The sequence below is a fragment of the Archocentrus centrarchus genome, chromosome 16, assembly GCF_007364275.1.
Source record: "Archocentrus centrarchus isolate MPI-CPG fArcCen1 chromosome 16, fArcCen1, whole genome shotgun sequence".
Taxonomy (NCBI): domain Eukaryota; kingdom Metazoa; phylum Chordata; class Actinopteri; order Cichliformes; family Cichlidae; genus Archocentrus; species Archocentrus centrarchus.
In genome coordinates, this window is record NC_044361.1 from 6,536,395 (window position 1) to 6,549,747 (window position 13,353).

General features: G+C 41.6%; 1 protein-coding gene across 1 annotated transcript in view; it reads right to left on the reverse strand.

The window, feature by feature from the left end:
• Nucleotides 1-13,353, reverse strand: part of bcan (brevican) — a 30,502-nt gene that overhangs the window by 11,593 nt on the left and 5,556 nt on the right. The window contains exons 2-5 of the mRNA XM_030750950.1: nt 7,053-7,135; nt 4,704-5,096; nt 2,301-2,475; nt 1,767-1,894 (exon numbers count right to left, since the gene is read on the reverse strand). Coding sequence (XP_030606810.1) covers nt 1,767-1,894; nt 2,301-2,475; nt 4,704-5,096; nt 7,053-7,135 — 779 coding nt within the window. The remainder of the gene's footprint in view (nt 1-1,766; nt 1,895-2,300; nt 2,476-4,703; nt 5,097-7,052; nt 7,136-13,353) is intronic.

The following is a 13,353-nucleotide window of genomic DNA, read 5'->3' on the forward strand; positions in this document are numbered from 1 at the left end:
CGGACGGTGGAAGGAATACTTCGAGGACCTTCTGAATCCCACTGACACGCCTTCTGTAGTGGAAGCAGAGTCTGGGGATGAGGGGGATGACTTGACCATCACTGGGGGTGAGGTCACTGAGGTAGTTAAACAACTCCTTGGTGGCAGAGCCCCTGGGGTGGACGAGATTCGCCCTGAGTTCCTGAAGGCTCTGGATGTTGTAGGGCTGTCTTGGTTGACACGCCTCTGCAACATCGCGTGGAGATCTGGGGCAGTGCCATTGGATTGGCAGACCGGGGTGGTGGTCCCCATCTTTAAGAAGGGAGACCGGAGGGTGTGCTCCAACTTTCGGGGGATCACACTCCTCAGCCTCCCCGGTAAGGTCTATGCCAGGGTGCTGGAAAGGAGGGTGCGTCCGTTAGTCGAACCTCGGATTCAGGAGGAACAATGCGGTTTTCGTCCTGGTCGTGGAACGCTGGACCAGCTCTTTATCCTCTCAAGGATACTCGAGTGTGCGTGGGAGTTTGCCCAACCAGTCTACATGTGCTTTGTGGACTTGGAGAAGGCATTCGACCGTGTTCCTCGGGGTGTTCTTTGGGAGGTTCTGCGGGAGTATGGGGTGTCTGGCCCATTGTTGCGGGCCATTCAGTCCTTGTACAACCACAGTGAGAGCTTGGTCCGTATAGCCGGTAATAAGTCGGATTTGTTTCCTGTGGGTGTTGGACTCCGTCAGGGCTGCCCTTTGTCACCGATTCTGTTCATAATTTTTATGGACAGAATTTCTAGGCGTAGCCAGGTGGCGGAAGGCTTCTTCCTTGGTGGCCTCAGAGTCTCATCTCTGCTTTTTGCAGATGATGCGGTTCTGTTGGCTTCATCAGGGGGGGGCCTCCAGCTCGCAGTGGAACGGTTCGCAGCCGAGTGTGAAGCGGCTGGCATGAGAATCAGCACCTCTAAGTCTGAGGCCATGGTCCTCAGCCGGAAAAGGGTGGAGTGCCATCTCCGGCTCAGGAACGAGTTCTTGCCTCAAGTGGAGGAGTTTAAGTATCTCGGGGTCTTGTTCACGAGTGATGGGCGAAGGGAACGGGAGATCGACAGGCGGATCGGGGCTGCTTCTGCAGTGATGCGGACGCTGCACCGGTCCGTCGTGGTGAAGAGGGAGCTTAGCGTAAAAGCGAAGCTCTCGATTTACCGGTCGATCTACGTTCCTACCCTCACCTATGGTCACGAGCTTTGGGTAGTGACCGAAAGAATAAGATCGCGAATACAAGCGGCAGAAATGAGTTTCCTTCGAAGGGTGGCTGGCCTCTCCCTTAGAGATAAGGTGAGGAGTGCGGCCATCCGGGAGGGGCTCAGAGTAGAGCCGCTGCTCCTCCACATCGAAAGGAGCCAGTTGAGGTGGCTCGGGCATCTGATCAGGATGCCTCCTGGCCGCCTCCTGGGTGAGGTGTTCCGGGCATGTCCCACCGGGAAGAGGCCCCGTGGTAGACCCAGGACACGCTGGAGAGATTATGTATCTCGGCTGGCCTGGGAACGCCTTGGGGTCCCTCCGGATGAGCTGGAGGAGGTGGCTGGGGAGAGGGAAGCTTGGGCTTCTCTGCTTAGGCTTCTGCCCCCGCGACCCGGCCCCGGATAAGCGGAAGAAAATGGATGGATGGATGGATGGACATTATCATAACACACTACTGAATCTGCAGACAACAGATGACAAAATGTTATTAGAGTACAAAAAAATAAGACAAAGGTCATATAATAAAACACATTTTAAAAGTTTTTAACAGGTATCTTACCATGAATGTTCTCCACATAGCAGTACACATCATACAGCTCATCGGGCTCTAATTGTCCATAGTTCCTCACTCCTGGCAGGCCATCCATGTCTCCAAAGCAGCCCTCTCTAGGCATCTGAATGGGATATCTGTGGATGGAAATGCCAAACATCACTGAAGCGCCTCTTCTTCTCTAATGGTAGCACTCTAAACATGGCACTTGTATAAGTCTATCTCTGAGTAGGTCCTGAAGTGCTGAAATGTCTGGTTTGAGCTCAGATGAGTGACTCTCAGGTACTCGATGAGCTCTGTGTTATAATGTGGAGAGCATATCAAATGTTAGCTGGCTGAGCGGAGCACTATCATCTCCCAGAATGACTGACCTCTGCACTAGATGATCTTTTTGATACACAAACAACAAGTAAATCTAAAAATTTAGGCTTGTTGTTTATTTGGAGAAGAAGGAACGATTTGGGAAATGTACACTGAAGAAAATACTAAAAGGCCAAAGTGCATCGAGTATGCGCAGTATGTGCTGTTCTCTCAGGTCCTTACCTCACTGAGTGGTCTGAGAGCCAACCTGCATCACACTGCTCGTATCCACTGTTGTAAGCAGCAAGGAGCTGCTCTGGGGTGGCAATGTCAGCCCCGATGTCCTCACAGGCATCTTTAGCCTGCTCAAAGGTAAAGGCATAGCGACTGGATGCATCACGGTAGTGAAACACCACTCCTGTAAAAAAGTAACATTTTGTGAATTATGGACCCAGTGGAACTTGTCCTATCCACAAGTCCAACCTAATGTGCTTTGAAGTTAGTTTAATCTTTGGAGCTGGTTTTAAGATCACTGTCATATGGTCTCATTGACCATCAGTTCACACACGTGTGTCTGTTTATGTCTCCTGTTATAAGTTTTGCCTTCAGATACGTAAGATTTGCTTTTAATTGGGTTCGGGTGAGTATATGTTGCATGGATATATCTAATGAATGTCATATAAAACATACGATAGGCTGGATGTTAAAATGTTAAAATGCTTTTATCCTTGTGAGGACTGCACTTTGACTTGGATGCAAAATGAATTAAATGGTGTCTGAACTGAATTCCTGAGACCACGTTCCTCTGTCCTTTTAACTATAATAAGAAGTTGGTTTAGAAGAAGTTGTCCAACCTTATTGTGACCCTAGTGAGTGATACAATGGAATTTCTGTCATTATTTAACACAAACTTAGTGAAAGTAACATTCAGAGCCTGATATATTGGCTCACAAATTACTGTTGCCAGAATATCCATATCCTATTGCTTTGAGAGGGCACAGCCATTCATCACACATGCTGAAATTGTGCATACTATTGATACAGTAACGGGAGAGAAACACTTCTCCTTCAGAGGAGTGTTGACCTTATTCCTTTTTATCGTGTTTACTGAAACACTTATCTTTAACTCAGAGTCGAGGTACACCTGACCCGCAGTACTCACTCAGGCCATCAGACTATTTTACTAAATCATTCTGAAGAACAATGATTTAATTGTTCTACAATTAAATCATTGTTCAGTTGCAATGATGTAATTGTGGTGGAAAAAATAAACTGAGTGCTGGAACCAAACTGATTTTCTGATGATTTATTGAAAGTAAACAGTAAAACTTTGCAAAAGGATCAATACAGCACCAGCAGTCTTCACACCGGCATTGACCACAGAACAAAATAATAACAGCTCCTTTATGCTCACTGTGTGGATACAATCTTGTTCTGTTAGCTGTGGGGAGTTCCACTTCTCACCACATGTAGCATCAGCATGATAACAACCTGCGTCATGACCTTGGACACAGCTTACATTTTAGTTGTTTTCTCCAAGAGGTACACAGAGGTTATTATAGTTGAAAAAACAAATTTTCCATCACAGTAACTATTCTACTTCATGTAACTGTAGTAAAATTACATGAAGTAGTTCAAAAAGATTATGTGTTGCTTTCACCCTGTTTATTTGACTGCGAATAGTGGCACACGTTGCTTTCTTGTCTGTGTAAAAAGCCCTACTTTACAAGCGTCCCACAAAAGCCCTCAGGTCGCTGAAAATGCATCTCTTTACATAAGATCAGAGTCCACTACAGGCCCATACAAATAAACTCATCGTGCACACATTTCATAGAAATTTTTAAGACAACAGATAGGTATGATCCACACATCTACTGCGTTTTCACTTAGAACCAAATATAACCTGATTTTAGCCTTAACAGTTATGCACCATTGAGATGTCTTTCATCATTTGCTCAGGTGAATTGGTGAATGACAGAAATTATGTTGAATTCAGTCAGTCGCTGTAGAGTAAAGTGTTTCAGAATAATGTTTTTATAACAGCCTGAAAATACAACTTTTCAACCAAATTAAGACCTAAAGAGCCATCTCTGTCATGACTGTCTGAACAAATTTAGTCCAGAAAACAACATCCATGGACATCTGGCTGGGGGGTGGTGGTGGTGGTGGGGTAATCTGTCTACTACCCATCAATTTATTGATTAGAAATAAGACCATTTAGCAGCTAAAGAGCCATGTATTTCCCCCAGGAGTTTGTAGGGAACAAAAATAAAGCTGAGAGAGTGAATATTGGTTCTAAAATTTTCAGGTAGCAAAAACATGACTCCATATAATTATTGATAGATATTACATTTACATCTTATTCACAGTGTCAACGCAGCTAAAAGTGTTATTTACTGATGATTTCAGTACAGCGGGGGCTATGAAGGGTATGAAAGGGGTGAATAAAGTAGAAGGAAAACTATATTCCCAAAACAAGCTTTAGAACCCAGGTGTCCTTTTGTCCATGACCATGAATTCATAACCAAGGTATGCATATCTTAATTTTAATAGTTAAATTCTAAGATTTATTGACTACATCATATTGTGCTCACTGTGTGTGTGTTCACTGACAGACTAATAAAAATATATATATCTATATCTCACCTTTGACCTTGACCTGCGCCACATCATCAGCATCCTCCAGACCCTGCTGCACCTCACAGCGGTAAAAGCCGGTGTCGTTATGCCTCAGACTCTCAAGACGCAGAGTGAGGTCAGCGGGGGAGTAGGCATAATTGAGCAGTGAGGCCCGATTCTTGTAGGCCTCGCTGACCCTCACTCTGTCACCACGGGCCACCAGGATCTCCGTGTCCTTGCCATGATTCAGGACACTCCATTTAATCCGGGGGACAGATAGCACAGCACGGCGGCCATTGGTGGAGGGGGACGGTGGCGGGTGGGCCAGAGACACCAGGCAGGGTAAAGTCAGATAGCCACCGAGCACCGCAAACACGGGATGGGTGACGGGGATGGTTACGTGGAGAAGCTTTGAATCATCTGAGAAGAGACAAGCTTCACAGTAACAAGTGACCCTTTGTAATACAGCCTAATTTTGATGTCAGAAGATCAAGACCACCCTCATGTTTGTGCGTTAAACCAGAGTAGAACATAACATAGCATAAAGCAAGAAGCCACAGCTGGCCTGGTTTTGTTCAAAGTGTAAAAAAAAAGGCACCTCCAAGTGTCTCTTCACAAAAAAAATTAATAAATGATATAATATAATACATCTGAAAATTCATGGAGAGCAACAATTATATTTTAGCATTAAAATAATTTTGAGTAAAGAGCTTGTGCACACTGGCACAATTACAGAAACATAAAAAATTAACACACTCTGGGGGTTCTTCTTCTTATTTCTCTACTTCTTCTTCTTCCTCTTCCTCTTCATCTTCCTCTTCCTCCTCCTCCTCCAGCTGATCCTGTCAGGGATTGCCCACATCTCACCCTGTCGCTAGCATCTTCTTTTATCACCTCTGTATGTCCTCCTTCACTACATCCATGAATTTTCACTATACCTCCTTTGCACATGTCCAAACCATCTTAGCCATGCATCTCTAACTTCATCTCCAAAATGCTAAACGTGAGTTGTCCCTATGATAGACTCATTTCTGATGTTGTCCATTCTGGTCGCTTCCACTGAAAATCTTAGTATCTTCTTCACCTCTGCCACCTCCAGCTCCACTTCCTATCTTTTTGTTAGTGCTATGTCTCCAAACCATAAATCATAGCTGGTCTCACTACCATCTTGTAAACTCTCCCTTCACACTTGCTGTTATCTTTCTGTCACGACTCATCCCTGACACTTGTCTCCACCTGCTCCACCCTACCTGTGCTCTCTTCTTCACCTCTTGTGTGCACTGTCTGTTGCTTTGGATTGTTGACCTCGGGTATTTAAACTTGTCCACCTTCACTGGCTCTGCTCTTTGCATTTTCTACCACTGCAGTGACAGAGAGTATTAAAGTGGTAGAGAGTATCCCCAGGAGAGAGGGAGTGGTGATTGGAACATACTTCAGTGGGAACAGAAGGGACCAGAAGAGATGAGGGGGTGTTCGGTAGGTATGGCATAAAGAAATGCCCAAAGGCAGATGGCAGTGGATTTTGTAAGAAGGATGGAAATGGCTATGGTGAACACATATTTAAAGAAGGGGGAGGAACACAGGGTGATGTATAAAACAGGTGGATTACATCTTGTGCAGAAGCTGCAATCTGAAAGAGATAGGAGACTGCAAAATGGTGTCAGGGGAGAATGCAGCTAGGCAGCATCAGATGGTAGTCTGTCAGATGACTTTGAAGAGGAAGTGATGGAAGGCAGAGGCAAGGTGGTGAGACAGGCTCTGAGTGGTAGGGAAAAGTTACCAGATGACTGGGAAAGTACACCAAATGCCTTCTTTACAGTTCTTCTCATCAATTCAGCCCCTTCTTTGGATATCATACAAACTGTATGTTAAAAAACATTTGTGTACATATTTGTGTTTTAGTGGTATTAGTAACATTAAGGATATGCAGATGCAGCCCACCCACTTCTGTTAAACCTACGTAAAATGGTGTCTTAACAAAATGCTAATGTCAGATAAGTACAGTTGAAGCTTTCACCCTGATGGTGCTCGATGAAAAGTTAGAGGTTTCCTGTTGATACCAAAAAAATTACACATGGTTGATTACTTATTAGACACTTTGGAACATCTTTAATTTTCTTCTTCTTTAGTTGAGACAAAAAACAGGGCTATATTTACATTGCGGTATCAATTAACCTTGATTTACAGCTGGAATACCCTTGACAATGGTCTCCACAGGGTGCATGTCAGCAAAAAAACAATGAATGACATGAAATGATTAAAGAGCACCCCGCTGCCCTAAAATGTTAGAGGTCAGGCGTGATTTAATGAAGCTGTGGATGTCAGCAGTGGATGGTAGTGGTGAAAGTGACGGAAATAGAGAGGGCGGGTGCATACCTGGCTCATGAAGGGAAGCAGAGGGCGACGGCAGGACACAGAAACAGATGGCACACAGCAGCACATGCAGAGGCACATCCAGCCTGTGGGTAAAAGACAAGAAAGGATACAGAGGGACATAATGTGTAAACTTGAATATGACAAGGATTTCTCCAGCTTGAACAACACTCCTTATTACCACACTACTTCTTAATGCCCGATGTTCACTTTCAGTTATAGTGCAATTTAAACGCCATACTTATACCAGAAAGAATCACATTTATGCATAAATGCTCTTATGCTGAGTGGAAGTGAAAAAGCAGCAAACTTTGTTATCAGAGAAAAAATAATAACCAGATAAACTAGAAATTAATGTATTACAATATTGTGAATGAATATAAACTTTATTTGTTATCATTTTATGCCTCCATTGTTGTTCAAAAACTATTAAAAACACATCACTGCGCCAACCCTGGATGGCACTTTATAGTGCAATGAATACACATCGTAATTGTGACTGAATCCAACATACTCTGTCCTGTTCTCCCAAATATTCAGTGGACCACCAAGATGACCTGAATGAATCCACTGTTGAAAATAGATCCATATTAGGTAATCATTAAAGTTTTATTTTATTGCCAAAAGCATTCACTCACCCATCCCAATCACTTCCATGGCTGCAGGTGTGTAAAATCAAGCACCTAGGCCTGCAGACTGCTTCTACAAACATTTGTGAAAGAATGGGTCGCTCTCAGGAGCTCGGTGAATTCCAGCATGGTAGTGTGATAGGATGTCATCTGTGCAACAAGCCCGGTCATGAAATTTCCTCCCACTAAATATTCCACAGTCACCTGTTACTGGTACTATAACAAAGTGGAAGCAATTGAGAACAACAGCAACTAAGCGGAAAAGTGGCAGGATATGTAAAATCACCAAGCGCGGTCAGTGGATGCTGAGGTGCATCGTGCACAGAGGTCACCAACTCACTGCAGAGTCAGTTGCAGACCTCCAAACCTCATGTGGCCTTCAGATTAGCTTAAGAACAGTGCATAGAGCGCTTCAAGGAATGGGTTTCCATGGCCGAGCAGCTCCATCCAAGCCTTACATCACCAAACGCAATACAAAGCATCAAGACAGCACAAAGAATCGTTGGCTGCCCTCTCCCCTCCCTGATGGACATCTACACCTCCCGCTGCATCAGCAGAGCCAGGAACATCATCAAGGACAGCTCACACCCTGGCTTTGACCTGTTTGACCTGCTGCCCTCTGGCAGGCGCTACAGGTGCATCAAAGCCAGAACAACAGACTCAGGAACAGTTTCTTCGCCAGAGCAATCACCACCCTGAACTCACACACTCACCCACTGTAACTGTGCAACACCCACATCTCTGTGCAATATTATATTATTCATACTGAACAATATCTAACATTCCTATATTGTGTAATATCCAGTATTCATTCACTAGTGCAATATTCATTCACCAAGAGCAATATTCATCATCTTCATTATTATATGTATACACGCATTTACTTTCTTACAATGTACAGATGCACCAATGTAGGTATGTATGTATATATTTTTATACATTCTATTTTTTGTATATTTTACACATTGTTTATTTTCTGTATATCTCTTGATCATATTGATTATACTAGATTATAATATTTTTATAATATTTTTATTTTCATTTTAGAGAGTTTGATTTTCTGTTACATGGCACTGAACAGGAGTGGCCCTCCAATCTCATTGTACATCCCGTATAATGACAATAAAGGCATTCTATTCTATTCTATTCTATTCTATTCAGATGCAGTGGTGTAAAGCACGCCACCACTGGACTCCAGAGCAGTGGAGATGTGTTCTCTCTAGTGATGAATCATGCTTCTCCATCTGGTAATCCGATGGACGAGTCTGGGTTTGGCGGTTGACAGGAGAGCGGTATTTGTCTGACTGCATTGGGCCAAGTGTAAAGTTTGGTGGAGGGGGGATTATGGTGTGGGGTTGTTTTTCAGGAGTTGGACTCGGCCTCTTAGTTCCAGCGAAAGAAACTCTTAATGCTTCCGCATACCCAGACATTTTGGACAATTTCATGCTCCCAACTTTGTGGGAAAAGTTTGGGGATGGCCCCTTCCTGTTCCGACATGACTACCAGTGCACAAAGCAGCTCCATAAAAACATAAAAAAGCGAGTTTGGTGTGGAAGATCTTCATTGGCCTGCACACTCCTAAACCTTGTGGAAAGCCTTCTCAGAAGAGTTGAAGGTGTTATAGCTGCAAAGGTGGGTCGACATCATATTAAACAAGTTGTTTTTAAAGACTTAAATGTTCATTAAAATCTGATGCACTTCTGGCTAAGATCAAAGAGGGAGCATGGAGTTGACACCTCAAAGACTGCAGTTTTTAGTCTTTTGAAGGAACTTGACAAAAAGAACTTAGAATAATAATAAATGCAGATGTCTTCTCTGTGTGATGTGGTACTCAGGACTACTCAAGTGTAGGTGCATTTTTGGTAGCTCCAATTTCACAAGCTGATGTACAACTTTTTAAAACATTGACATTTTTAAATTTTTCTTTATATTTCTGTTTTGTTTGTTGTTGGATTTGTACTTGTTACTAAAAATGACATTGCAGTTTCCCATTTTTAAAAAGGTCAAACAACATTTTTGATGCCAGCTTCTGAGAAACAGCTTCTAAAGAAATTTTTAAAAAAAATACTGCGTACTTGATTTCTTGTGCCAGAGATAGAGCCTCACTACAAACATTTGATGGCAGCTTTGCAGAGTGCACTTCTTTTATCTTTTTTTAAAGCATTTATGGGTCATAACATTGTAGACAGCTGCAACTATCTCCAAATAGGAGTTCTGCCAAATAATAAATAAAAATAGAGGCATATTGACTGAGATATTCATGAAACTCAAAGCAGACAGGTAGTGACACCAATCATATTTAAACTGTCTAATAAAACCAGTGAGACGATAACTTTAGTGTTTTTACTGGAAAAGTGAGAGAATGGTGAGTGTAACCATCAAAGGTAACGCTGATACAAACAAGAGATACAATGTACAGCTTCATGGATACAAAACATGATGGAGCCTTTTTTTAAACTGTTTATTTATTTTATGGATTCTATTGTGTTTGTTTTAATGATGGAAGATTGTTTGAATGATTTGTTCCCAAACCTTTTTCCCCATCTGATGCTCCTCCAAAGCCCTGTCAGATGGACTGAAGAACACCATCATTAACACCATCTCTCATGTACAAACGCACTCATTTGAACTCATTTTAAACCAGATCTGGAGCACTTTTACTTTACAACCCATTCTCAGCAATTACATTCAGATTCCCATTTGTTGATTATTATTAGCAAAAATCAGTTTATCAATAACTATAGGCTTACAGTTTCCAGGATCTGTCCAGTACTTTTAGTATTGCTCTGTGTTTAGTGAACACTTTCAATTATTTATCTGTTATATTTAGCTAACAATTTCAGAGTTTTATACTCACTTTTTTGATCATGATGGTTTCATTGTGTTTATAGCTAATAATTTTATTTGTTTATCCTAAACAAACACTTTCAGCAGTTTGCCCTGTATTTAGTGAGGTATTTCAAACTTTTTTTTTTTTTTTCCAGTTTTTTTACCACATTTTCTACTGACTATTGATTACGTGCAAAACTGATCCAGGCTGTTTGTGGACAGATTCTCAAAATAAATAAATAAAGATTTTTTTAAGTTTGTCTGTAAGTCACTGATATTGATGGCAAACTAGACCCAGGCATTTAAAAAAAGAAAAAACAGACATTAAATCTCATTGCGTCATTTTAAATAAAGGTTAAAACACATAGTTGTGTGGATTTAATTTAAAGAAACTCTAGTTTTTTCATGGCGTGATGTTGACTTTCCATGATAAAGTCATCAAAGATTTTCATCAGCACTATTGTTGGTGTTGCTCATTTTTAGTTTGCAAATATACTGCACGTGCATTTGTGTGTAGGCGTGTGCACCTATTTTTATTAGGATGAGATTGATGTGAGTTTAGACTTCAAAGTAAAGACAATGCCAACTTTCTCACAATGCTGCCGAGGCCTGTTTGAGAGCTAAAACCTCGTTTTAGGGTTAAAGTTAGAATTATTTTTGACAGATGTTTTTTTTAAGAGTTGGGTTGGGGGGGCTAGGCCCTTAGTTGTGATCGTTAAGGTTAGTGTAAAGGGCCATTATGTAAATGAAGGTTCTCACAAAGGTAGCCATACAAACATGCATTTGTGCTCTGTGTGTGTGTGTGTGTGTGTGTGTGTGTGTGTGTGTGTGTGTGTGTGTGTGTGTGTGTGTGTGTGTGTGTGTGTGTGTGTGTGTGTCAGACAGAGAGAAGGACTGCCTGTGTGTCCTTGGAGCTTTGTGGCTGCTGTGAGTCAGACTTCAGGAGCTGCGGAGTGTGAGCTGAATTCTGATTTCCAGAAAACTCCCTGGAGGGTCAAACTGAAACCCAACCGCCCGCTTAACTAGATTTGCCATTATTACCACTCGTGTTACCCTGCGCATATTCTCTTTTTATCTTAGTGTCCTGTTTTTCTTTTCTATTTTCTTTTTTTGTATTTTCTTGTAGCCCCAAGGGTATGTTGCAGCACCATTTTCTGTTATCTCCTTTCTTTTCTCCTTTCCCCACAATAGCAACTAACAAACAAAGTGTGAAAGGCTTTTATCCAAGTTGAAACGCCCTTTATATTACAAAGAGCTGCACAAAGAGACTGTTTAGCTATAATATTACATGCTTCCCTCAATAACTGCTCATACAAGTCAATCCAAAAAAAACCCAAAGTTCTTCAGCTGTTGATTATACTTTAATTTCTATTGTAACAACTTGTCACATTAGGACTTGAAACATCAGTAAAGAAGTAAAGTAAAAGCAAAAACAAAAGCAGTTTTGTTTGTAGCTTCCTTCTGAAGTTAGGTGTTGGGGGGGGGGGGGGGGGGGGCAATAACTGAGCTGAAAACTCTTCTGATTCCTTTTTTCTTTTTTTAAGTTAGAATTTGCAGCAGATGTAAGATTACCGGTCAGATGATTCAGTCCCAACCAAACAGAAAAGCAGCAGGTCACTCCTTCCCACAGGAGACAAAACCTGACAACACTTCGCCTGCGGGCCTGCATTAACGAGAGGTTCAACAGGAGGAAATAAATGAGGCTGAATGAGCGTAAATGGTCCATTCAGACTCTTAGATCTTTTATACGAGCTCTTTTTTACAAGGTGCCTGTGGAGAGCAGAAGAAGCTGGACTGTCTATCTTAGATGAAGATGAATGTGCATCTCAGTGGAATCAGACAGTTGCATCAGTGAGCATTTCCTTTTGACTGAAAGGAGCATTAAACTTGCGATGAGGGAAGAAACTGAAGTTTGTTTTGTAGGTCTCAGCAGAGACAGAATTCTAATCAAAACAGGATTAATAAATAATCGCTCAAAGGCTCTTATAATGGATAAATATGAAGGCTTTGAAGGCTTTGAAGGCAGAAATGCCACACGGGATAAAGCTGGCCTTTCGATTCAATTTAACTGAACAGAGGTTTGCACTGACAGGTACAGATATCCATTAAATTTAAATGGGAATGGGCAAAAGAAAACAAAAGTGAAATTCAGCATACACTAAAAATCTGTTGTATAAGAAACAATGCCCTTGAGAAACATTAGCATCCTACATGAAGATTACAAAAGTGCACGTAAAAAGGCGTGGACTAAAACTCTCCTGGTTGAATCGGTACAAATGATGATCAACTGTGATTCAAAACACAATCACTGCCAAACCAAAATCCAGCTGACTTCTTCTCTGTACTGTGACTGAAATCTGTGCAAAATCCTTTTTTTTCTGTTTGTTGTTATTCCACATAAGATAAGAGTGTGTAGAGCTGATTATATACACAGTGTTGGCACAGTTGTAAAGCTATACAATCTGAAATCGGTGTAGAAAAACATATTTATGGGCATCTTCAAATTTCAACTTCAAGTGATATTGAAAGGTGAGGTTAAAAAAAAGAATATTTAATGTTATAAACCCTCTACTGATTATATTTATCTGTAATATCAGACAAATTTTGTTTAATTATTTTAGCTGATAGATGAACTTGCCTATTTAGACTAAACTGAACCTGAGCTCTGCTGATTCAGCCACTGGGCAAGATTATGAAGTAACCTCAGATTTCTTTGCTAGACTGACTTGTATCTGTTTGAGATGAACATATCTATGAGGTCATTTACTATTTGTTTAATAGAAAACTAAATGGAAGAGAACTACAAATACTAATAAGCTGGCTTCAAATAAATATACCTTCTGCAG